At 57.6% G+C, this 24,195-nt stretch overlaps 6 protein-coding genes across 6 annotated transcripts; 2 read left to right on the top strand and 4 right to left on the bottom strand.

Annotated features, from left to right (window-relative positions):
• Positions 1–658: 658 nt before the first annotated feature.
• CHGG_08177 (uncharacterized protein) lies at positions 659–2,684 on the bottom strand (the record flags this gene model as incomplete). Its single annotated transcript, XM_001225832.1, has 2 exons — positions 659–2,046; positions 2,135–2,684. 2 exons carry the CDS (start codon positions 2,682–2,684, stop codon positions 659–661), a joined length of 1,938 nt encoding a protein of 645 aa, XP_001225833.1.
• Positions 2,685–6,306: 3,622 nt separating this feature from the next.
• On the bottom strand, positions 6,307–10,715 carry CHGG_08176 (uncharacterized protein; the record flags this gene model as incomplete). Its single annotated transcript, XM_001225831.1, has 8 exons — positions 6,307–6,416; positions 6,466–6,771; positions 6,845–7,615; positions 7,698–8,981; positions 9,337–9,397; positions 9,514–10,114; positions 10,173–10,432; positions 10,494–10,715. 8 exons carry the CDS (start codon positions 10,713–10,715, stop codon positions 6,307–6,309), a joined length of 3,615 nt encoding a protein of 1,204 aa, XP_001225832.1.
• A 618-nt stretch (positions 10,716–11,333) lies between these two features.
• CHGG_08175 (uncharacterized protein) lies at positions 11,334–12,882 on the bottom strand (the record flags this gene model as incomplete). The annotated part of the gene is made up of 5 exons (XM_001225830.1): positions 11,334–11,733; positions 11,936–12,153; positions 12,263–12,339; positions 12,440–12,571; positions 12,849–12,882. 5 exons carry the CDS (start codon positions 12,880–12,882, stop codon positions 11,334–11,336), a joined length of 861 nt encoding a protein of 286 aa, XP_001225831.1.
• Positions 12,883–13,926: 1,044 nt separating this feature from the next.
• CHGG_08174 (uncharacterized protein) lies at positions 13,927–17,196 on the top strand (the record flags this gene model as incomplete). The annotated part of the gene is made up of 3 exons (XM_001225829.1): positions 13,927–14,130; positions 14,196–16,991; positions 17,089–17,196. 3 exons carry the CDS (start codon positions 13,927–13,929, stop codon positions 17,194–17,196), a joined length of 3,108 nt encoding a protein of 1,035 aa, XP_001225830.1.
• Positions 17,197–17,977: 781 nt separating this feature from the next.
• Positions 17,978–21,085, bottom strand: CHGG_08173 (uncharacterized protein; the record flags this gene model as incomplete). Its single annotated transcript, XM_001225828.1, has 5 exons — positions 17,978–18,495; positions 18,555–19,218; positions 19,281–20,412; positions 20,755–20,852; positions 20,933–21,085. The coding sequence occupies 5 exons, from the start codon at positions 21,083–21,085 to the stop codon at positions 17,978–17,980; spliced, it is 2,565 nt and encodes an 854-aa protein (XP_001225829.1).
• A 1,010-nt stretch (positions 21,086–22,095) lies between these two features.
• On the top strand, positions 22,096–24,119 carry CHGG_08172 (uncharacterized protein; the record flags this gene model as incomplete). Its single annotated transcript, XM_001225827.1, has 2 exons — positions 22,096–23,407; positions 23,461–24,119. The coding sequence occupies 2 exons, from the start codon at positions 22,096–22,098 to the stop codon at positions 24,117–24,119; spliced, it is 1,971 nt and encodes a 656-aa protein (XP_001225828.1).
• Between the last annotated feature and the right edge of the window lie 76 nt (positions 24,120–24,195).

Genomic DNA, 24,195 nt, shown 5'->3' with positions numbered 1-24,195 from the left:
AAGAGGACCCCAGTTCCCTCGGGACTTTCTTCAACTAGCTGAGATGAGACAAACAACCATGGATGGCTTCTGGCAATTACTCTGACTTACTCAATTTCACTATCGACCAAACAATACAGTGTCGCAAAAACAAAACACAGACAAGACTTTCAAGACGTCATCCACCCATCATCATCAGTCCCTAGCAGGATTCGTTCTCTCAACCAGAGCGCAACAATGGCAATAATCAAACAATTACAATCAACTTCTCGCGTTCCCGTTCCTCGCCCCCTCATATGCACACACGTACGCGATTTGCCTTTGCCGTCCATCCTTGCGCCATGTGCTTCTCCCTCACTTTTTTTCCCAACGTTTTGTGCTCCATGATATACTCCCGGTTTCCGACTTCTCTCTTTCTCTCTCCAGAAACTCCATGCAGATGCAATCAAAAGTCAACCAGAAGTCGATGAAGGAAGAAGCACAACGACAGACCGCTCCCCCAAACTCCGTTCCCGTTCATCCAGTCTCGGTGTAATAAAAGGAAAGAAAACGCCAAGAAGAAACGCCGCCCCGTTCGCTTGCCATGGTATCGAAAATCCCCGGACCGAAGACGAACAATGCTGCAGCGACTACGCTGAAAGGGAAAGAGAAATGAGCAGAAAATGCAATCCTCGACGGATCAGAGCTTCCGCGAAAACATGAAGTTGCCGTACATGCCTCCCACCTCGGCATGAGCAACGGGTATCTTCCTCATCCCCCACGACTCGGCCCCCATCTTCCAGCCACGGCGGCCGTCGTCTCGCGGCCCCGTGGCGTTCTTGTTGGGCTGTCGCACCATCCAGCCACGGCTTCCGCACTCGGACAGCTGCCAGCCGATGCGCTGCAGCGCGGTAGAGGACTTGCTAACGCGGCGACAGACATCTTCGGCGAGCTCGACGACCTCCAGCGGCTCTGAGAACGACTTGAGGATGGCGCACGCGCTGCCGAACAGATAGACGAGATCGAGCTCCTGGCCCCAAAAGTCCGACAGGTCGATGTACCGGAGGCTATGCGGTACCCAGTCGACCTCCATCGTCACATCGCCGTCCTCGTCCGGCACAAACAGCCGGTTGACATCCCGCAGCGATAGAGACCGACCGACCGCAAGTTCTTCCAGGTGCTTCGTCAGCGGCCGCAGAAGATCGATGTGAGAGGCCGCCATCTTGCTGCCCTTCAGATTGAGCGACTTAAGCGTCTTGGGGAGAATCGGAAGCAGCTCCGTGACATGCTCGGCATCAAAGGCCTGGTGGCTTCTGGCGTCCGTTGCCAGGCTCAGAAACTGCAGCCCCTTCACGGCCGGATGGTTTGCCAAGAAGTCGATCACGTTCCTGGCCGAGAGCAATGTGCATTTGCTCAGGTTCAAGTGTGTGATCGTGGCGGTCGGGGGGATCGAGGACAGAGCGGTGTCTGTGATGCGGGTGCCGGCTACGTCAAGGTGCGTGAGCCGGGTCAGTCGCGGGAGAATCACCTCGAAGACCGACGACGGCAGCGTCAGGCACTTGTGCAGCGACAGCCGTTGCACCATCAACTCCCTGGGCCAGTTGGGGGAGAGGACGGACAAAAACGACTCCTTGAATGAGTTCGAGGTGCAACCGCAAAAGTCGATGGCCTTTAACAGGGGTAGCCCCAGGAACAGCTTTTGCAGCACTGCCGCATCGAGATCATCATCGATGTACTCTTGGCCGAGGAACTCTTGGAGGTGGGGCGTCAGCTCCAAGCACTGCAGAAGCGTCTCCGACGTCAGGTTACGCGCCTTAGAGCGCTCGGCAGCAGTCAAGAATAACTGGGAGGGATTGAAGTGGCAAAAGTCAAGCCGGCGCACGATGGTGCCCAGGTTGGGGTGGGCTGAGATGTGGGCAAGGAATTTTTGAAAAATCCTCGAGTGGGGTATGGTGATCCTGCTGTACAGCGTGCTCAGGGTCGCAACATGCAACGTCCTGGACGTCAGCAGCAACGACATCAAATCGATATTGCGCCTCGTGATACCATTGGGAGGCACATCAAGAGCGAGGAGGTTGATGATGGCGCCTGGGGAGCCATGTTAGCCGACGCACAACGCACAACACACGACGCACAACGTGGACGTGGGGGCCACGCGCAACCGGGAAGAGCTTACTCAGTATCTCGGTGGGCAACCGCTCGATGGGGGCATCGCCGGATCTGTTCTGACCGCGCTTAGCGGGGCGAGGCGGGGGATTGCTAAAGACCTGGTGCAAGACCTGAAGATCACCAAAGCTCTTGCTCGCGAGCTTGCCCCTGACCTGGATGCCCTTCCAACCCTGGAAGCTGTCGGCTGGCGTCCAGTATCCGAGAAGTTTACTGTTGGGGTTGGTAACGGGAGGCTGGAACTGGGTCTGGATCATGTTGAGCGCCCGGGCCGACGAGGTGCTGGAGGCGCTGGGAGTGACGGGCGGGCTAGTCGTCGGGGTGTCGTCGAGGATGGCGACCTCGTCACTATCGGCGTTGAAATAGGACGAGACTTTAGACTGAGAGAAGGACTGGGGGAGGATGTTGTCGTGTTCGCGGATGGATGAGAAAGAAGAACGAGAGACCCGGTCCGGGGTCCCAGGTCGGGAATTCTCGTCGGCCAGCATGGCTTTGTAGTCCGGCGAGGGCCGAAGGGGTTGCAGGCGGCCTGGCTGCGGTCTTGGCTTGGAGACCGCCATCGGGGGGGGGGGAGGAGAGAGGAGAGGGCCAGGGGGGGTGCTGGCGGATGAGACGGGGCTTGGCGTGGCCCCCCGGGCAAAATTACAAGCGGTTGTTGCAGGGCAAGGCGGTCAGGTGCGCGATGCAGCAATGGGATGGCGACAGGTTGGCCGGAAGGGAAGGAGGAGCACACGGACGGACAATGAATCCGTGATTTGATGCGGAGCTTAAGCCTGGGTTTTTTGCTTTGGCCAGTCGGCAGGTGCGCTGGCGAAACGAGGTCCAGGCAATGGTCTGGTCTCACAAGGACCCGGAAGGAAGGCGGATGGCGCCGGTCTCTTTCTATTAGTCAAGGAACCGGTGTGTTAGGTAACAGGAAGGCTCGCGACGCCGCAGTGCGGGGAAGATGCGAGCGATGGAATTTGGATCCGCAAATTGAATTCGTGAACCTGCCCAGCTGCCGTCTGGAGATGCGATGAACCCTCGATTGAGGGCGTGGATTCGAGGGTCAACGGTCCCAGTCGTGCCAGTGAATAAAAAATCGCGGCCTTGCAGGGGTCCTGGGGTCGAGGTTGTGCGTCGCTGTCTGTCCAAATGCAATTCCTCGCGTTGCGGTTGGCTTGCGGGGTGCTGTCGAGCGGGCGAGACCGGGTTGAGGGAGTGGGCGGCACCCTTGGTGTGTGTGGGTGTGACACTGTGATTCGGGAAGCTCGATGTTTGAGTGAGTCAAACGACAAAAGGCCCCGCGGAGAACAACGGACGGGAATCGCTAGAATATTCGGCGGTGTTGTCGGACGGAAGCAAACAATATCAAAGGGCGAGTGCTGGACAATGTATGTGTACAATTCCGGGAGGTAGGAGTCATCGGTTTAAGCGGGCGTTCAGGAAGAAATACGTCAGGCGCAACTCCGATACAGGCCGAGAAATAACCTGGAAGCTGGCGAATTGACCATAACTGAGCCGCCCTCAGAAGCAGGACACGGATCAGCCCGAAGACACACAACGCAGTTCAGGCTGGCAAATCTCTAAACACATCAGCAGCACAGATGAGCTCCGACTGGGTGGCTGACCGCAGACGTGTTTGCCGCCTCCGCGGGGTTGCTGCACCCACGCACCGACGACAACCCTTTGACGCTGAAATGTGGGAATATCCTGGCATAGCAGATGGAGCTTTGAGAGAGCGGAGGCCAGTCACAGCGTCGGCCCGTTGAAAATTTTCGCCTCGTGCACCCCTCGCGTTTGTTGTCAGTCTCTCGGCGGCACGCACAGCCCATAGTGAGTGTATTGTATAAAGTACGTCCCTGCCCAACTGCCTGGCTTCATGTATGCTGCGCAGCTGTTGATCACAAGCGGCGGGAGCCCCGACGCGCGAAACGGCGCGGAGTTGACGAATTCGATGCCAAGTTCGATTAGCCCAGACCAGCCATTCGAGCTCCTCGGTACCCTTGCCACCCACCCCAAAATGAACCGAACTTCCATGGCACGCCACAAACATCATGTTGCATGGTGGCAGCTGAGAGCACAGGACTTCGAGATACGTAATGGGTTGCACCTCTCCTCCACCAACCACACACAATTGGGGCGTCGCATTGGGCAAGCTGCAAAATGCAGCATGTAAATTGCCCACTTGCGAAGATATGGCGATGATCACATTGATGGAGCACGACACGCGAAGGCTCGTTGCTCTCTTTCCGCAAATGTACCTCATCTGCTGCAGAGCTTGGGAGGTTTCGAAGCATTCATCTTACATAATCACTGAAACCTCAACCCGTTGTTCGGTATTCGTTTCTATCTCCTTGATCGCGGAGTTGCTCTTTGGGGTTCCTTGACTCGGCCCAACTCAGATATCCGAAAGACGAGACCGCACGAGGAGGGCTTGTTTCAATCTCTTTGGCGATAACCAGCTACTCGAGAACCACTCAGCCACTACTGCCGGGCGATGCTTGATGCTAACTAATGCTGAGACACGGCATGAAGGCAACGCCTCAACGCCGAGAAGCTGACGAGCTGACAAGCGGACAAGCTGACAGAGACCCCTTTTCCGATCAGTCCCCGACGCTGACATTGGCGATTCATCTGTTAAGCCAAGGCGAACATCAGGCGGCGTTGGCCATCCCGTCCTCACCAAGCCGTTCACGTGGTGTCTGATCACCTGGGCCATTGGAGCCCGGCCTAGCCCCGCCTCTGCGGCAAGGGTCACCGAAGTCCGGGGGAGCCGCTTGCAGCCGCGCTGCGCTAGCGAGGCTTTTCCCCTGCTGCTTGTTTTCGTGTCCCTGCACTGACTTTTTCCTTTTTGGCCTCTTTTGCTGGGCTGATCCCAGCACTTTTGGACCCCCAAGATTCGGTCGACCAATCTGGGCTCAGGGTCGTATCGTGGCTGGGTCGGGACCCGGGAGCTTACCGACCCGATCTCCGACTCCGGCCCGTTGATTGGGAGGCCTGGACCCTCAAAACATTTAACTTATCTGATCGGCTTGGAATGAGGCGAGCGGGTGGAATTCAAATTATCATTGAGCTCCAGCTTTGATCAAACGAACAAGGGAACACCTCCCGACCACCGTCTCTTCCCCTCAGAAGCCAGCTCAAAGTTCTCCGCCGGGGATGCTGAAACTGCAACGTGGTATTTCGAGGCTCACATGACTGCTTTCTGCATGCCACCTCAGCAAAACCGTTCGTCCCGCCCTTGCTGATCGCGTCTCGGCAGCATGCAGCAGCAAACGCCCAACAAATCCGACATCCTCTCGCCTCGGGGATTGCCAAGCGAACGGCCAGGGCCAGATGGATCCGGATTCGATGATCTCCATCTGAAATGCACAAGCTTCACAGCAGGGGAACCCGCAAGGTGCACAAGCTCGCGAAAATGATCAGAGCTCCTCAAAAAGGACACATAAACCAGCTGCCAAGCAACTACCGTGGCATCGAAATACAATCCGTGCACCACCAGCACATGGAAGAGGATAGAAGCTGCAGCACCTGCAAGCTGCAGGCAAGCTGCAAGGTGCAAAGCAACCCAACCCCAGCGGAACGAGGGGACAAGAAGGGGGGAAAAACAGGGTTCTGCCCACACGAGCCACACCACAGCTGCGGCCCCGATGTGCCGGACATCTTGTGTCACCACACCGTTAACCCAGAAAGGTAATCAACCACGGATCGGCGCCAGATAAAATATATTCAGACCCCTCAATGGATTACATAGTACATACATCCATCCATCCATCTATCCATCGAGCCAGCGCACCACGACGCAGCGTCCAAGCGCCGTTCTTGAAGCAGTCCCTAACTCCGAAATGGAAACAGCAGCACTAACTCCAGGTCAAGCGACTGCTACATCCCCCCAAAAAAGACCCCAACCAACAACACCGGAAGTATACGGACACGAAACGCTGTGACAGGGCAACAGAAGAGCGAGGGATACCGATATGAAGGACGGGCGGTGAAAGTGGATAAAACATGCCCAGCCGTTCACCTCCGCTCAGCGATCTTCAACCGCTTCTTGCAATCCTCGCAGTACCATTTCGCTGCAAGACACCGGATTGTTAGCGCTGACCGTGCATTACAAGCCAAGAGAAGGGGGGGTCAAGCGATGGGGAGGGTTTGGGGACGGGATTGATCGGGGATGGGGGGATGAATGAATGAACACCATCACCAATCCCCAAGCCAAGTCCAGTTCGACGCAAGGCAAGGCAAGCTCAGCTCGATCGGAAATGGTGGGGATCGGCTGCTGTAACCACCACCACCACCATCACCCCATACTGTGTAGACAGAATAAGAAAGAAAGCAAGAAAGAAAGAATAAACATACCATTCCCCTTCGGCGCGACCTTCAACCCCACACACTCAAGGTGGAACCACTCGCGGGGGCAACCATCACCATCGCACGCGACCATCTCGCCGTAGCTGACCTGGTTGCAGTAGCAATACAGGTCCTCGTCAGCCACCTCCTGTTCCTCTTCCTCCTCGTCGTCGTCATCAACGGCAGTGCCAGAGGCAGAGGCGCCGGCGGTGTTACCGCTGCTGCCGCCCTTCGCGTTGGCCGCTGCCGCGAGTCTTGCCGCCGCTGTCCTTCTTGGTGGTAGTGGCACCCCCGCCACTGCCGCCGACGCTGACGCTGTTGCCGGTTGGTGCTGAGTCTTTGTTATGGTCCTTTTCCTTTTCTTTGTCTTTGGCCGAGGTGGCTGGACTGTTAGAGGCTGCGGCGGCGGCGGCGGCGGCGGCGGCTTGCTGCTGGGCGTGTGCTGCGGCCGTGGCGGAGATGGAGGCGCCCTTTTTGTGGCTCCTCTTCGTTATCGGGGCGGTGGCGGTGGTTGCGTTGCTGGAGGGGCCGGTCCCGGCGGTGCCGTTGGCGCCTTCGGCGTTGATGTTGTTGTTGTTATTATTGTTGTTGCGTGACGGCCGGGAACGGGCTGTTGTGGGGGCAGCTGTTGACGATGCGGCCTCGGCGAAGGTTGCGGTCGCTGGGGTGGACGGCTTGCTTGCTCGCCCGCTCTTAGTCTTGACCATGGCCACCGAAGCAGGCTGGATGGCGAGGGGCGCCGTCTCCTTGACAGGTGGAGCAGGCTCGTCGCTTGGTTTGGCCGCCGTCTCCTTTTTGCTGCTGTTTTGTGCCGGCTCTGGCGCTGGTTGGGGTGCCTCGGTCTCCGGCTTTACAGGATTTGGTTTGTTCATGATGGGGACAGTGGCCTCCTTTTGAATCTTTGCATCTGTCGTTGTCCTCGCCCCGTTGCTCACTTGACCCAGGTCAGGTGTCCCTTGCGGGTTCGCGGTCGGCTTGTTAGATGCCGCGGTTGGTAGATGTTGCCGCATGCCCTCAACATTCGACTGTGTAGAGTTCTGACGCGCCCGAGAGGAGGCAGGCCTGGGTGCGGTAAGCGACGGCGCTGGTGAGCCGCGCCGGACGGGGTCGGGGAATGATCCGATTACCGGGGAAGATGTGACGGACGGCGACATCGCGGCTGTGGTCCTGCTGTTGAGTTGGTTAGCGATGTAGATAACCGAGAAGTGGTTAGAGTGAAGCCTACCTTTTCTTTGCCTAACCGCTCGATGAAGGAAGTGCCTTGCGTTTCTTGTTCCCGCTTTCTGGCGCAGGCGTCTCCCTCGGGCTCGTAGTCCTCTGCTTCGCGGCGTTTGTCCCGAATACTGACCCCATTGCGCGCTCCGTAGGGGCTCCTCCGTTAGGCTTTGCCTCCACTTTGCGTCTCTTACCGGCCGGGGCGGCCCCCGGAGGGCCAGGGGTAATGCCGAGGCCAACTGGTCCAGAGTCGGGCAGAGGTTTCCGCGACTTGCCCCCAGGGGCCTTCTTCCCGCCTTCCTGCGCTTTGTCGCCGTCCACATCGGCAGCCTGGTTCTTCGCGCTCTTCTTGGCAGCCATGGCCTGCTTCCTGTCGTTACTACGAGCAGCGGCCTCCTCGGCCAGGGCCTGGGCGGCTGCCGAGAGGGTAGCAGCGCCCTCACGGCGCGATCGCTCTGCTTGTTTATCGTTGGCCTTGGCTTGCCTGTTTTCGACATATGCCCAATGTGTAGCGCTGCCCCATTTTGCTTCCTCGCTGAACTCGGCCGCGAGGTGTGGCCAGATATTCTCGATGCGAGATAATTGTTTCTGTAGGGCGTCGTTGGCAGTAGGGATGACGTGATTCTTTTCCTCCAAGGACACTAGCATTTCTTGTATCTTTAACGCGGTGTCGCGAAAGATGGTACGGCGGGGGATGTTAGCGGGATCAAATACGCTGCTGGCCGCGCCATCGGAGGAGGGTGCCGACGGGTTTGCGGGCTCGGTGGTGCTGTTGTGGGCGCTAATGGACGCAGATACCGAGGCGACGGTGCTCGGCGCATCATTGAGCGGCCTAGCAAGGTCTAGGGCAGGCGTGTTGACAGCGCTGTGGAGAAGTTGGAGGAGAGCGGCTTCGGGCGCGAAAATCTTAGCGTCCACTTCCTTCAGTAAGGTAAAGTGGCGAACGAGTTCTTTCGGAAGGGCGGTGATAGCATCGGTAAAGTGGGTTACCCCCGGTAGAATATCGATGGGCTGTTCCGCCGCAGGAGCACTTGCCATCGAGTTGGCGCGATTGAGAGAGGATGTGCGTGGTGGGTTGACTCGTGTTTGGCGCACTGGTTGTCTGCGACTCGAACCGGTCGCGCCCTCCGACGCCGGTGGCTTTGCCGTCTTCATAACGAATCGACGAGGCCAGTGGAAATAGTGGTACGGTAAAGGGATTGCGAACTCGGGGAGGCTAACGGTGGGTTGTTCGAAAGGACGACGAGGATAGAGGGAGGAGGGCCGGGTTTGGCGTGGTCGCCGTCTCTGTCGGCTGCTTGTGAGCTGGGCTGGAAGGAATTAGAAATTCAAATTAGAGCAATGCCAATAGATGGAAATGTTGCAAGGGCATCTCTCAAAGCCGGCGGCACGCTAAAATCCACATTTGACACGCTGCTTTTCTGTGTTTTAAGAAGGCAGAGGAAAAAAAGGTGCTTTCGAAGCGCGGGATCTTTCCCACCAGCAACCGGGCCGGGCAGCACCACCAGCACCGCCCACCAACTAGCACCGGCTTTCTCCAGGCTGTGGGGAACAGTTTTGTGGGGCTGTCATAGACAGAGCGCTCTGATACGTCACCGCTCCTAGGGAAAGATAAGATAAGAGAGGGCAAGCACATGAACGCGCAGAGCGAGCTCGAGGGCCTACCAATTGGCTTGGCCATGTGCATCTTGACACTCGATTCTCTGCTGAAGATTTGGGGGGCGGTCTAACACGAGGGTCTCGAATATGCAAAATAATGAAGAACATCCGGCTTGTCGCTGTCCCGAACGCCTCGCCCAGTGCGATGTCTATCGTGACATTTCTATTACATTAAAAACCAACCCAAAGTTTCACGCCTCCTTCACCCGCCGCCGCGGCCTCTCGTCCCTCGCCTTCTGCTTCTGTCGCCATTGCCACTCCACCAGCACGGGGAAGGAAACTCCATAGATCGAACTCAGGCCAGAAACACTTGAGAAAGAAGATGTGGGTGTTCTGATGGCACTGCCACAGCATGAAGTCGCTCAGCCGTTCAACGCCGCTAGTCCTCACGAATATGTCGAGCGGAGGGCAGCCAGCTGTGTACATGTGACTGTCGATGGTTTCCGGGGTGATCGTCTCCGCGTTAGGGTATATGGCCACCGTTTCCTCGTCGCCGCCGCTCTTGACGGCCGTCGAGTCAGAGTGGAGGGTTGTCGCGGTCGATACGGCGTCATCCTGGTCGTCGGACGGCACCGAGGACGGGGTTGGGGACGGTGATTCCCTGATGGGCTCGAGCGGGTCCGGTTTGCCGGCTTGTTTGGACAGGATCTTCTGTGTTATCCTGCTCTGAGAAAACGGGGTGCTGTGCGGACGCGGGGTGGTCGAGTACTCCTGAACAGTAGTCCGGATCGCAGTCGTCATCTCCTCCCTGGACGTGTAGGGGAAGCAGATGTTGAGGACGCAACTACAAGGGATTGTCAGTTTGTGCGTGCGATGTCGGCGGCGCGTAATGGGTTTCCTACTCAGTGTTGTTTTTCGTCGTAGCGGCGGCCCTTTCGACAACCTCGAGGACATCTGGGGGGATTAAATCGAGACGCCCCAGCACCTTCACACGCGCGCCATATCGGTCTAGCAGCTCTCCATGTTGTATGAGCTGTTCTAGTTTGAGTTTGGCGAGCTGCATAAGCCCGTCGACCTCGTACTTGGGGCGGTGGAAGTTCTCGAGACTGAAAGCGTAAACCGTCACGACCTTGACACCGCACTTGTAACAGACCTCGAGCACCTGTCGATGCGAGTCAGTTAGCGCGTCGAAGGGGGCAGATGAGAGAGACAGGCGCACGCACCCGAGCAAGAGCTTCAAAGCCCAGATGATGGCCTTCGATCGTTTCTATCTTGTGGCTCCGCGCATACCGGCGGTTGCCGTCCATCTCAAAGGCGACATGTTGCGGGATGGGCCCTTGAGACAGAGCACCGATGAGGGTCGAGCGGAGGCGGTTGAGGGCCCATTCGGCGGGGGGCGAGCTCATAAACCAACTACGTATCCGAGAAAGATACAAGTCGGACATGGTGGCGTTGCGGTAGAGCGTGGTCTGACCAGGAAGATGCTGTGGTCGCGCGTGGTCTAATCAAGAAGAGGCAAGAAAGATGGGCGCAAATAATTCACCAAATCTATTTTTTCAGGAAAGCGTGTTGGGGTTTAAAGAACAGTCGCCATGATAAAAACCAAATCACTGAAAAGGAAAAACGAGAGAACGCCCAGACTCAGCCAGGATTACGAGCAGGTTGATGATGAGAAGGAGTGGCCAGCCAAGGGTGAAATTGTGGCTCTGCGAATGACGAACCTGGAACTGGCAGGTCAATTGCGTGTCGTGGAAGGTCGTGCGCCTCTGTCTGGTGCTTGGGTGGGTCTCAGATTTTCCATCTGATCGGCCGACGGATGTCATTGTGACCCACCCGAGCCGCCGTTTGATGCGTCCCTGACTGGCCTGCCCTGAAAAGGCCAGTGCATACGTTGCGGGTACGAATACTACAAGGCAAGTGTCAACATCAAGGCTGACTTGGCCGCAACTTCCGTCCCGCCATACCGGGACTCATCATTCGCAATCGCATTTTACCTCTTCCCGGCCCGAGACCGCTATCTAGAGGTCGAACTGCCTCTCAGTTCCCTCTTACGGCGGGTTCAATTATCCTCCACCGGGCGCGCTTCCATTGCTTTCGACATATATCATGTCCAAGTAGCAGGATCCCAAGTTCCGACCTGTCAAGGAAGAATTTAAAAGAAATCGGTAGCCATGTCGTTTTCGAGTACGCCCGTGACTCGCGTCCTGGTGATGGGGCTGATTGGGGCTTCGATCGGGGCCACCCTCTTCGATATCAAGCACTACTTCTATATCTCGGTCGGGACGCACATCTTGCAATACCGCCAAACATGGCGGGCGCTGATATGGCAACTGTGCTATACCAACTCGTCCGAAGTGCTCTTTGGAGCCATGGCGCTGTACAACCTCCGCATCGTTGAGATGCAGTGGGGTCCCAGGAAATACGCTGTAGGTTACGCAATCGGGCTGTGCAGTGAGTGTGGGACTGGGAAAAGGACAGTTTGCTAACAGCACCACAGTCATTTGTCCTGGTATCTGGACTCCTCACGTCCATCATCCCGCCGATCCTCTTGACGGGAATTCTTCGACCCTTGAGCTGGGGGGTCTTTGACTTCCTGCCGGCTGGGCCCACGCCGCTCATCTTTGCCATCCTAGCGCAGTACCATGCCATGGTTCCGCATACTTACCAGTACAAGATTGCACTCTCCACGGGCGCCCCGACTAACAACGACGAAGCGCCCGGGATGACGTTCTCGGACAAGTCGATCAAGTACTTCATGGCATTCCAGTTGGCGTTGTTCCAATGGCCAGGTTCGCTCCTCGGGGCGGGAGTCGGGTGGCTCGTGGGCCAAGCTTGGCGCAGCGAACTGCTACCGGGAGCCTTGACCGGCTGGCGTGTGCCTGGCTGGGTTGTGGGGATGAGAGGTCAAAAGGGCAGCGACAGGTTTGAGGGGATGCGCAGGAGGCTCGAGAGTGAAGGAGCAGCGACGGGGGCTACGTCGGGAGCCCAGCACCAGGCTGGGGGTGATGGGAACAGGCGGAGGACCATGGGGCAGCAGCTTTTCGACGAGGTGCGCGGTGCGTTCTGAGGCTGAAGGCAGCGTGATAAGGATAGTTGGCCATTTTTAGGATCCAATCAAGCCTACATCGGAATACATTATCTGGTTGTTTGAGAGGAGCCGAAGACAAACATCCTCCTCCGACGCCCTCACTCCCCCAAGGCATCATAGGATTCAGCCCGGGCCTCGAAATATGCGGCCCACAGCGAAGTTGGCCAGGCGGTTTCTTTTTATAAACCCGCACAACATGTCTCTTCTGAGTAGCTAGTATGCAAGTCAAGTCAACCAACTACGGGTTTCCAAAAGACGACGTGGAAGTCTAGAATTGCCGTTCCTCAAATGCCCTGCAGATGAGCTACTTTGATCCACTAATGTGTGACCTTGTCATCCGCGCCACCATCACGACGAACAAACAAGCGAATTACAGAAGCCAAGGCTTTCAAAACTGGCCCCGATTCGGTGGTGAATAGACACATGTACGCATGTTGGTTAGGTGAAGCTTGCCACGGCCGCATCATGTGCTGGCAGAAAGGCCGCATACCTTCACATCGGACTTGAGGGATGGAAGTGCACATGTCGACCGAACCTCGACGGTAACTGTATTTACTGGATCCGGTTTTTGTTTCTACTCGATTTAATTTACTAGTACTTAGCTTGGTCCTTTTGTATTCGGTTCCTTTTACGCAAAATACCTAGAGGCACCTAAAACACCTACTCGATCTTCTCTTTTGGTTGAAGACGGCCTGTGGTTAGAAAGCACCTCGGGACGGGAGCACTTCGGATGGACCTTCTTAACTAAAAATACAGAGGTCGACCTGCACAGCCCAGCACCGTTTCCCCCAGACGCCAAGGATTCGCGTCCACAGGTAGGTGCCATTGGCCCACGCATCGGGGGGTCAGGCTGCCGGCTCTCCCAACGCCCCGGATCGGCTGAGCCCGAGCATATCCACAGCGCCTCCCAACGCAATTTGATGAGGCGAGGTCGGCACCAACTCATCCATCCTGGTCCCTGCGGCATCCTCATCTTCTGCGACAGTCGTCGAAGTTGCCCAAAACCGGTGATTGTTACGAAGTACCCCGGTCTTTTATACAGCGGATCGGCCGTCTTTTTGCGCCCGGTTTGTCTCTTTGTCCTTTTTTACATCAGACGAGACTCCATCTCATCAACCAAACAGTTCGGCCCGCTTTCCCTCCATCCTGCAGGGCCTAATTTCCACGTGCGCGTGCGAGTCGAAGACATCCCTACTGAGTGTGACCTGGTTTCAGGGACCGATACCCACTTTCGCGCTGCATCCCCTTCTTTTGCCCCAGACAGAGTTCCTGTCGCGCGCTTGCTCCCGAAATTGAGAACTCGGTCCGCCCGTCACTTTGCCTAGCTGTCACTTTACCCGTCTCCCACGCCGGTCCCTCTCAGTCGCATCCACGAATATCCAAACTCCGACGACAACTCGAGCCCGGCCTTGCTGTGAACGCATGGATTCATAGTTGGAAGTGCTCCTCGGGTCCTGCTGCACACGAGTCGGGCTTCGAATTTCCTTAGGCCCGGATTTTTTCTTTGCATAATGCCTTTCTGGAAAATCCATTATTAATATTTAACCCACGCTTTCCATACACACACGATGAACGGCGCGACCATGAGGTTAGGCGGCCCGGCGGGAGGGGGGTTGGGTCAAAGGAGCAGTGGGAATAGTTTCGGCTCTCCAGGGAGGGTACCCCTTCCTGGAATGCCTCCTGTCGTGACGCCCACGGGAAAAGCACTGGTGGAGGGTTATAGGAAGGATATTCTCAATGGCTTTGAGAGGGAGAAGCCAAGATACAACCCCGTACGAGACTTCAAGCCCCACCCCCCGAATCAAGTGTCGTTGTCTAATCGCAACTTATTGTGCAGTCGAACGAGAGCCGGCCGCAGAGTTCCGCCCTGGTCGATCTAAAGGACCCGATCCAAGTCCACCTGCTGACCGAGACCGCCCTCTCTGACAGCAAAGCCTACGAGATCTTGTCGCAGGAAGAAGTGGATCATATCAAGAAGCAGATGCAATCGCTCTCGATGCGCATCGAGCAGGCCCGCGCGAACCTTGCGATCCAGTCCAAGTACCGCGATGCTGCGATTTCCATGGCCAGGCTGTATTCGCCATCCAAGACCGAAGGCAAGAGGAGGAGTCTGCTGGGCAACCGCATGAGCGATTCGGCCAAGGAGGCCGAGATGGAGAAGCTGGCGAGTGAGCGCCGCTGTGAGGAGCTTGCAACGGAACTGTTCTCGCTAGAGAAACGCCTCATGGAGCCCCAGAGGCGTCTCCTTCAGCACACGGCCGGTATATTGCAGATGACGCACCGCGCCTCTTCGAAGAAGTCAGGGCAGGTGCCGGTCGGACCTATGATGAACGGCATCCCTGGGAGCCCCGAAAGCCTTTACACCTACACCAACACTCGCAATAGCATGGAAATTCCCAACGGCGATCTCGACTTCGACAAGAACCTCTACTTGCATCTGGACCAAGCGGACGGACCGGCGACGCTTCCCCGCAAGAACGCCATCGAGATCCCGCTCAAATCGCCCATCCGGGAGCAGAACGCCCAGATGAGGGAGCTGCGCGAGGAAATCGAGAAGGTGAAGGAGGAGAATGAGCGCATCCTAGAAGAAAACATACAGCTGAAGACGACGGAACAGCAACTGAAAAAGGAGTTCTCCCAGGTTCAGGATCAACTCGCACAGCTAGCTGCTGCAGAAGAGCAACTCAAGCAGGATCATGCACGCTCCAGAGACGAGATTGCACAGCTCCAAGAAAGGGAACGGCAGCTCAGAGACGAACACGCCAAGGCCACAGACGAGAACGATCGCATCCGAGGCGAAACGTCGCGGATGATGGACGAGACTAACCGGTACAAGGACGCCGACTCGCGGCTGAAGGCTATCGAGCAGCAGATGAGTGCCGAGACCGACGCCCTCCGGGCCCAGAGCGCAGGCCAAATTCAGGTCCTCGCAGATACCGAGGCGAGATTGGAGGTCTTGAATCGTAAGCTCCGGGATATGGTCGTGGCCTCCAACCCGGCAAAGAAGGGCGGATTCGGCAGCCCAGAAGCCGTCGGCGGTTCTGGCGAAACGCTTACGGCCCAGCTAGAGTACATGGAACGGGGTCTTGCCACGGCCGCGGAAGAGCAGAAGTTGCTCGCAACCGAAGCATCGGCAACGTCAGCAGAAAACGCGACAATCGTATCCTCGCTTGGCCAGGCGGAGGCGTCCCTTGACCAGCTCAGCATGCGTGTCCAAGCACTCGCCCGAAAGGTACAAGACGTGCTGCAACAGTCAAACGCCAACTCACCGCCAGCTCCTGAAGGCACTTTGGACGAGCAACTCGACTACCTCGAAATTGCTCTCAAGACAGTTGGCTCGGAGCTCTCGCGGGCACTCGAGGCGTCGTCATCCGCGTCAGCCAAGAAGCAGGACATCGACCAAGTCGATGCGGTACTCATGGGCCTGTGGGAGATCATCCAATCGGGCTACGCCGAGATCGAGCAGCAGAAAGCAGCCCGCCGGCAAAACCGCGCCCTGGGACAAGGCGGCGCAGATGACGACGACGAGCTGTCGAGCAACGAGTTCGACGGCGACACCAACGAACCGTACTCCTTGCAAGCCTTCTCGACCAAGGTTCAGTGGATGTACGCGCAGGCGACCGGTCTCCGGGAGCAGAAATACATCCTCCAGCGGCAGATCAAGCAACAACGCGAGCTCAACAACCGCAGCGAGTCGGAGAAGGACCGCGAACTCCAAGCCAAATCCGAAGAGCTCGAGCAGACCCACCACATCCTCGACGAAGCCGAGCGCGCCGCCGCCGACGCCCAAGCCCAGCTCCAGAAGGTCCTCGCCGACATGGACACGCTCCAAAAGACCACGGCCGCCAACGAAGCCGCCTCGGTCTCCTCCACCAAATCCGCCCAAGACCAGCTCCAAGCCCGCACCGCCCGCATCACGGCGCTCGAAGCCGAAGTCCGCGAAGCCCAGTCCCGCCTCGCCCAGGCCGAAGCCTCCATCGCCGCGACGCAGACCCAGCTCGCCGACTCCCACACAGCGCGGGCAGCCGCGGAAGCCGAGCTGGCCACCCTCCAAAAACAACTCAGCTCAGCCTCGGACGCGTCCGCGTCCGCCTCGGCCGACGCCTCGGAGCTCCAGCGCGCACTGCAGGCCAAGGACGACGAGCTGGACCGCATGAACATGATGGTGGTGGAGCTCAAGACCGAGGTCGCCTTCGCCAAGGCCGAGCTCGACGGCGCGTACGGGTCGCGCAAGCAGCGCGCCGCCGAGGCCGCCGCCCTCTCCAACTCGTCCCAGTCCGAGGAGCTCAACAACACCATCGTGCGCCTGCGCGCCGAGCTCGAGAACGCCCTGCGCGATCTCGAGGATATCACGCGCGAGTCGATCGCCGCGGAGCGCGAGCGCCTCGAGATTGAGGGGAAGTTGGATGAGGTTATGGGCTTGAAGGGGGAGCTGGAGGTGGAGGTGGGGAGGCTGGGCGAGAGGCTGAGTCGCGTGCAGGAGGAGCTGGACGTCGAGAGGTTGAAGGTGCCTAGTCCGGGCGGTGCTGCTGGTGGCGGTGCGAGCAGGGCGGGCGCGGGGGCTAGTGAGTTGAGTAAACAGTTTAGGGGGGTGATGAAGGAGGAGAGGAAGAAATTCCAGGAGGAGATGAGGGTGAGTCTTTTTCTTTTTTTCTTTTTTTTCCCCGACTCTGCCCCAGCCAGGGACGGCCATTTTTATATTGGGGACCCCAAAACTAACCATATCACAGGAGGAACAAGCGAAACGGCGGAAACTGGAGGAGGAGCTCCGGGCGCTGAAGAGGGGTCAGAACAGTACTGCTTCGACGGCCAGGGGGGGCGCGCTGAGCCCGAGGTGACGGGGGTTGGGCGGCTAACGAAGACGAGGTTAGGGGATGGGTTGGATGATTTACGAAGCGAGTCTATACGGAACCGTATTTTTTTTCTTTTTCTTTGGGGTGGATTTGAGGTTTCAAGGGGAATTTGGGAAGTTTGCGGCGTGCTTCAAGGTGGGATGGCCTGCCGGTACTTTTTCTACTGGGACATTCGAGACTTGCTTTCTCAAGGGTGTTTGGATTCGAATTTCTGGAGGAGGATGAACATTTTCTCAGGAAAAGGTTTGCTCATGTTGAGTATTTCAGGGTGGTTCCCGGTTTATAATTCGCTTGATTTACGGAGGCCTGCATGTTGAAGGGGATGTCATATATAGATAGATACCTTGTCGAATTGACGGATGATTTGGTTTGGAGACGTAACGATCTAGCCGCTGGCCGTGAAGTTGACGTAGCTGCCGTCCACTCAGAGAGAAGTGCCGAGTGGGAAGAAAATCAGAGCGACGATACCATGCATCAGGGAGCGTCCAGTGGCGGGATCCCTAGCAACAACATACTTTCGCCTCGAGCTAACTGACCACCTCGCTCAGAATAAGTAGGTAGGAATAATCAAGATACAACAACATATGGTGTAGCGAAATACCTCCAAATAGAAAAACGCCCGCCACCCACGCTCCGTCCCCCTCTTCATCTCATCAGCCTCATCAACCCCATCAACCCCTCATCCAGCTCTCTTCTCGCTCCCCCCCCCCTCAACTCAACCCAACACAAACCACAACCACAACCACAGGTACCCACCCCTCCCCAATCACCCCCAAAGCGGCGCGGTAACCTCCACAGCCCGCTCCACCACCGCACGCACACGGTCCGCAAACACACGGTTCCCGCACTCCACCTCGAGCGCCTCCAACCACACGCGCGCCTCCATCTTGTCGACCTTGACGCGCACCCCGGGCACGGGGATCCCCAACTTGTGCAGCCGCGCCAGCTCGGCCTGCTGGCGCTGCGCCTCGCGCTTCTCGTTGTTTTCGTTGCTGTTTTCGTCGTCGGACGAGGCCGAGGAGACGTCCATTGAGGAGCCGCCGTCGTTGGTGTTGGTGTTGGGGTTGGGGTTGGGGTTTTCGGCTGCGGGGGAGAGTGGTGGGAGCTTGGGCTCGGCGATGGGGGAGACGTTGTCGGCGCCGAATTGCGCTTCGAGGAACATCATGAGGCGCTCGAGGCGTTCTTCGGGGGAGAGCGTGGCGTGCAGGTTGCGATGAGGGAGGGTGATGATGTCGCCGTCGGCGGAGTCCTGCCCGTGGGTGTGGGAGTGTTTGCTTGCGGAACCTGGTTGAGAGAGGTGATTGTTAGGCACAGTCTCGGAAGGTGGGATAGGATAGGCTTACGCTTAACTGCAGCAGGACTGCTTTCGATGCCGAGGAGAACAGCCATGACGGCGTCGGCGATGCCATCGTTGAGCATGTTACCCTCCCATTCAAGTTCCACCTCGCCGCTGATGCGGTAACGGACCGTCACACAGCCCATGACTAGGTAGGCGGCGACGACTTGGTCGATGGGGAATTCTTCGTCTGCGTCCTCCATCTTCGCGTCGTTATCTGCGTCGTCGCCCTTTTTGCCGTTCTTCTGGGGTTGTTTTGCCTCCGGCAGCTCCTCGATGCTGCCAAAAGTGCCCTCGAGGCCCCATTTGATCAAGTCAACCCCCGCCGCGCTCAGCTTGAGTCGCTGCTTGCAAGCAATGGTGGTGGTTGTGAGACCAGCGTACTCTCGGAGATCCTCGGGCGCCATCAGTGACATCTTGAAGTCGTTTTGGACCAGCACGCCAGTGATAAGCTGTGGTTCTTCCGAGTCGTCCGCGGCTATCTTCATGGGTTGTGGGATCGATGCTAATTTGCCGACAACCTTGGCCGTCTTGTCTGTCTTGAAAGGGATGCGGAGCTCTTCGCAATTGCGTGGGCTGAACACTTTTACCTTGTCCGTCTTGTTCGCATTGAGGGATAGCAGCTTTGATTTCAGGCGCATCATGTTGTGTACCTCGCCGTGAACAAGAATCTACGTTGCGTTGCGTCAGTCAACTTTGGATGAAATGAAAATTGTCAGTGCAGGGCACTTACCACCACCGGAGCGGAGACCTCCTCAATAAACTCCCTATTCTCGGTGCCATCAACGTGGGCGGCAAACGAATATTCTTGAACTGTGCAGCGACGCGGGATCATGACCTTTTCGGAATCACCACCAGGGGCCCGCCTCCCTCCGGCGGAGCTCCTTGTCATGACCGCCTGGATCTGTTCGGGCTCTTGCATAATCTGCTTGGCCATTGTGCCCTCAACGCTATAACCCGTTATAATGACGCCGTTCTTCTCGCTGGGCGCCCACCTCTCAAGCAGCTCTCGGCTCACGCCATTTTGCAGCATACCAGGGCTAGCAAGCATGACGCAGCCGCCGACATCTTCGAAACGATCAATACTCTTGAGTGAGCGGATGAACTTGAAATCCCAGGGCCCGCCCTTGCCGGCGCCGTCGCCGGACGCCTCGGCCTCGGCCATGCGTTCACGAAACAGCCGCTTGATGTTGTCGTTCATGGCGCCCACGTATGTCTGGTACACCAGCATGCACTTGCGGGCGAGGTTGCTGGCGTAGTAAATGGGGTATCTCTGGTAGTCCCTGTGTTTGCCCCAATACTCGTCGAGAATGAGCAGCAGCTCTTGGGCACGACCTAGAGCAAACACGGGCATGAGCACCCGACCGCCACGGTTCAGGACGCCGGTGATCGACTTCATCAACGCCTGCTCTCTCTCCAGTCGGGGGACGTGAGATGCGATACCGTAGGTCGACTCGGTAATGAGCACGTCGACCCTGACGCCTTTGGGCACTTCGGCCGACACCAGATGCCGGTCTTGCTCCCGAGAGTAGTCGCCAGTGAAGAGGATGTTGAGGCCAGCAATCTCGATCAGGAACATGGCGGCGCCAAGAACATGACCGGCCGGGTAGGGGGTGATGCGGATGGACGAGATGGTGTGGGTCGTGTGATAGTCAATGGCTTCGATCATTGGGAACGTGTTGAGATGATCCTGCTCAGTGTAGACGAGCTGGGTTGTCGGATTCGACGAGGTGTTGCCGACCCGCACGCTGTCTTGGATCAGCCACTTGTAGATGGCCTTGGTGGGATGCGTCATGAAGACACGGCCACGGAAATTCGTCTTGGCTAAGACGTAGGGCAGTGAGGCCGCATGGTCGATATGGAAACTGCCCCCGTCAGTCAGGATCGTCTTGAGGAGGGACGGAGATGATATATGGATTCAACGAGTGCTTCACATAGGGGCATGCAGCGGCGCGCGGCGGGCAGGCGGAGAGCAACGGTGGGCAAGGGCGACATGATATTGTATTTTGATATCTCTGAATACACACATGAAGGCATGGATGATACATGCTGCGGAGCGGCAAAGAAGCCTCGGGGCCTCTACGGCAGCCGCGGCGACTCGATAGTCCAACCTCTAGGTGAACCCGCCTCTCCCCGTGGCCGTTGCCCAAAGCCAAACGCCGCAAGACTCGTGCTAGTAGACATGGGAAGTCATACAAAATACTTACTGGCTGATGAGGAGCACGTCTACGGTGCTGAGGTCAAAGTCGTCAAAAAATGGGAGCGCCGCCAGACCATCGTAGGCAGGATGTTGGCCAGCATCGAGCTATGGAAGGGGACTTCATGTTAGCGGAACGAGACCAGCTGCTGTTTCTGAGATCATGGAGTGACAACAGGACCACGCACCATGACTGTCTTCCCTTTGTACTGGATGATATGGCAGGATCGGCCGACCTCGTTGCCGCCACCTAAACAGAGGAACATAAGCTCATCGGCAGGATCAACGGGCTCCTCCGGTGCGGCCGATGCCATAGCCGATGCCTTCCGTTTAGAAGCCATGGTGTGTGATGAAATGCCGGGGAAGGCGGGTTAGTTTGAGGATTAGATATCTAGTGGCGATCTGTGTTGGCCCAGTACACGGGCTCGACGGATCCGGTTAATCGATCAAACGGTCAATCAGCCAAGAAAGCGATCGCGTTTCTTTCATGCGACTTAGTGCCAGCGATGCAATGTTGGATGCTGCAACTTTCCAATAATTATTTTTTTTCCGGATGAATAGTGGAAATCGCAGTTCGAAACGCCGAAATTCAGATATCCACAATGGCAGAAATAGCGGTTGGTTCTGCCATTCAGTGAGCCTATTGAGAGTGGGAATCGATCAGAACAATAGGAAGGGAGAGTGATGCGGCAGGTTTGAGTCGAGGTCAAAAAGGCTGGCCGTTGCAACCCTGCGGCTCTTTCCCATTCCACAAACATGTTTGAAAGCCAAGACCAACAAAAGCCCCACCAGCAACTGACCAAACCCAGCAACAGAATAGCCTAGCCTTTCCACGTGACCAATCCGGACGCGACAGACTCGGCGTCGAGGCAGCTGTTTCTGATTTTGAACCCGACCGCAGCAAGAGCGATAGGCCCCGTTTCCGTCGCGCCTGCGCTCACAACTCCATCGATTCCACCGAGTCCGCAACCATCGCGTGACCAGAAATTCTACAACAATACCGTCGATTTGATTTGCGCCGATCAGCGAAGGGAAACCACCGGATGGGCTGAGCGGAGGGAACTTTGGCCGGCGAACGCAGGGTGTGCCCGCCTGGGTTAACTGACGGTTTTGGAGGCGGCCCGGTGACCGTTGGACCTTTCTAACGTTTAGAATCAAAATCTCGACTACTTCACCCGAGTTCGCCTTTTTTACATCACTCTCCGCAACCGAAATCATCGGCGTGTGCCTCGTTCCCCGTTCCTCCACCTACAAACCGACCGACATCGCCTTCTCTACCAACCTTTGCTTCCGCCATCTCACCTGCCCATAAAATAATAAAACGGCGAAATCCGATCGCGTATTGCCCACCATGGCACAACCACAATCGCAAGCGCCCCAGGCGCCACCCCACCAAGTTCCTCATTTACAACAAATGCAACAGATGCAGCAGATGCAGCAAATGCAGATGCCTCAAATGCAGCAGCGACCGTCCTACTCGCCGCCGCATCACTCGCCATCGCCCGCCGCAGCGCCTCAACCTCAGCCGGGTTACGCGATGCCTCCGAACAAGCGACCGCGCACTTCGCCGACTTCCCCTCCACCTCTTCAATCGCCATACGGCGCGACACCCTATGCCGCGAGCCCACAGATGCCCGCCGCATCCCCGACACCCGTCGCCTCGCCGGGCTACTCTAATCTTGCCGCGCCCGCAGCGACTCAGCAGTACAACAATGCCCCGTACTCGAATGGCAACGCTACGCAGGCACCCGCGCAGACACCGGTCCTATCGCTCCCGGAGACTCGGCCTTCGTACCCCACGTCGCCGGCGCCCCCGGGACCTGCGGCCGCACCGACCCCTCCTGGTTCTCAGCAGTACACGACCGCGACCATGGCGCCAATTGTGCCGCCGTCTCTCCCCACCCCCGGCACAATGGGGCCTCCGTCAAAACCCCCTGCTAAGGAAATAGAGTACGATGTGGCCGACTCGCTCGCCGGGACTGGCATCGATCTCCGCGCCGAAGAGCAATACCTAGCCGAGTTTTACGCCGGCACGTTCACCCAAGACGCGAGAACTGGCGCGCCCGCCAACGCTCCCGGGAATAAGGGCTCTTTCTACGGAGCGGGATTGGCGAATCAGCCCGGCGAAGCCGTCGCTACTCTCAGCCAGGAGGCTTATGAGGCCGAGGTGGCTCAGAAAGTTTGGGACGACGCAGCTCACAGGCTTGCTGCCCTGCGCACCGCTGAGATCATGAACCCTTTCCTCATGATCGCTAATCTGCACCACCGCGTCGAGAGGATTGCCAAAGAGCATGGGCTGGGCGTGAACCTCGACCTAAAGAACGCAAACCCTGCCGGCAAGCTCAGGCCTCCACAGGAGTTCCCCCCTCCCAAGGTTACCGTGAGCACGAAGCTCGGCCCCAACGGCGCGATGGTGGCAACCACGGGCTCGTTCATCCCCCACGACGCCTACCTCGTTGATCAGCTGGCGCTTTTGTCCGTCGCCACCAAGCATCGCGTGAGAGAGCTGATCGAGGATGCCGACACCGTCGCCATTCATCGCCAAACTACGTCCCATGGAGAGATACCCGCCGAATGGGCCGACGTCGCAGTGCCCCTCCGGACCGGACTAGATTCTCTTCCCGATGGCCCCGAAGGCGCTGCAGCCTTGAATCCACGAAAACGTACGGTCCAATTGTCTTGTTTTGTCTGTGCTCTTGTTAACGTGCTGTCATAGGTTCCTTTGACGCATATGCGTCCCATGGCTCGGCGTCGCATAAGGGTGCTAAGCATGGCCCAAGGAACCTCATGGAGGCTGTTCGTGACGGCGCAAAGACCGACCGCGATGCGGAAGAAGCAAGACTCCAGAAGCGTCAGAAGCGGCTCAATCCCGAGTCCGCACCTGCCGGATCTCGGGCCGGCTCTACGGCTCCCGGCACGCCCGGCGCTGGAGCGGCGCCCGAGGCCGATTCTGTGGCCAAGGCACCGTCTAAGAAGGAAATCAAGAAGGGCATGGCCGCCGCTAGATTGGCCGAGGCCTCTAGCACAGCCAGTACCAACCAGACCCTCAGCACTCTCATGGGCGGTTTCGGTCGGAAGAAGAAGGAGTACTCCTGGATGAAGAAGTCGGGCAGTGGCGCCAACACTCCGAGAGCCAGTGCGGGCGAGGCCAGCTCAGCTGCTGCAGGCGATGCCGCAAAGGCACCAGAGAAGACAACCCTCACATCCGACCCGAGATACCCCCGGCTCGGCACATGGCGCGAGGACAAAGAGAAGGGGAAGAACATACAGTTGAGGGACTGGGTCACAGCACTCGAGCTCGACGGCATCGAGGCCAAGGCAATACAAGAGGCGTACCTGAAACTGGACGCTTCAGGTCCAAGGGACAGGAGCTAGAACCCCCTCTTGTCCGTACCACGCGCCTTGGCCCAACTTCGGAACGCGTCAACACCGCGAACCGAGTTTTGCACAT

Source organism: Chaetomium globosum, genomic scaffold (genome assembly GCF_000143365.1).
Source record: "Chaetomium globosum CBS 148.51 scaffold_5 genomic scaffold, whole genome shotgun sequence".
NCBI classification, from domain to species: Eukaryota; Fungi; Ascomycota; class Sordariomycetes; order Sordariales; family Chaetomiaceae; genus Chaetomium; species Chaetomium globosum.
The sequence above is the reverse complement of the archived record's forward strand: the minus strand, read 5'-3'. Positions and strand labels throughout refer to the sequence as shown.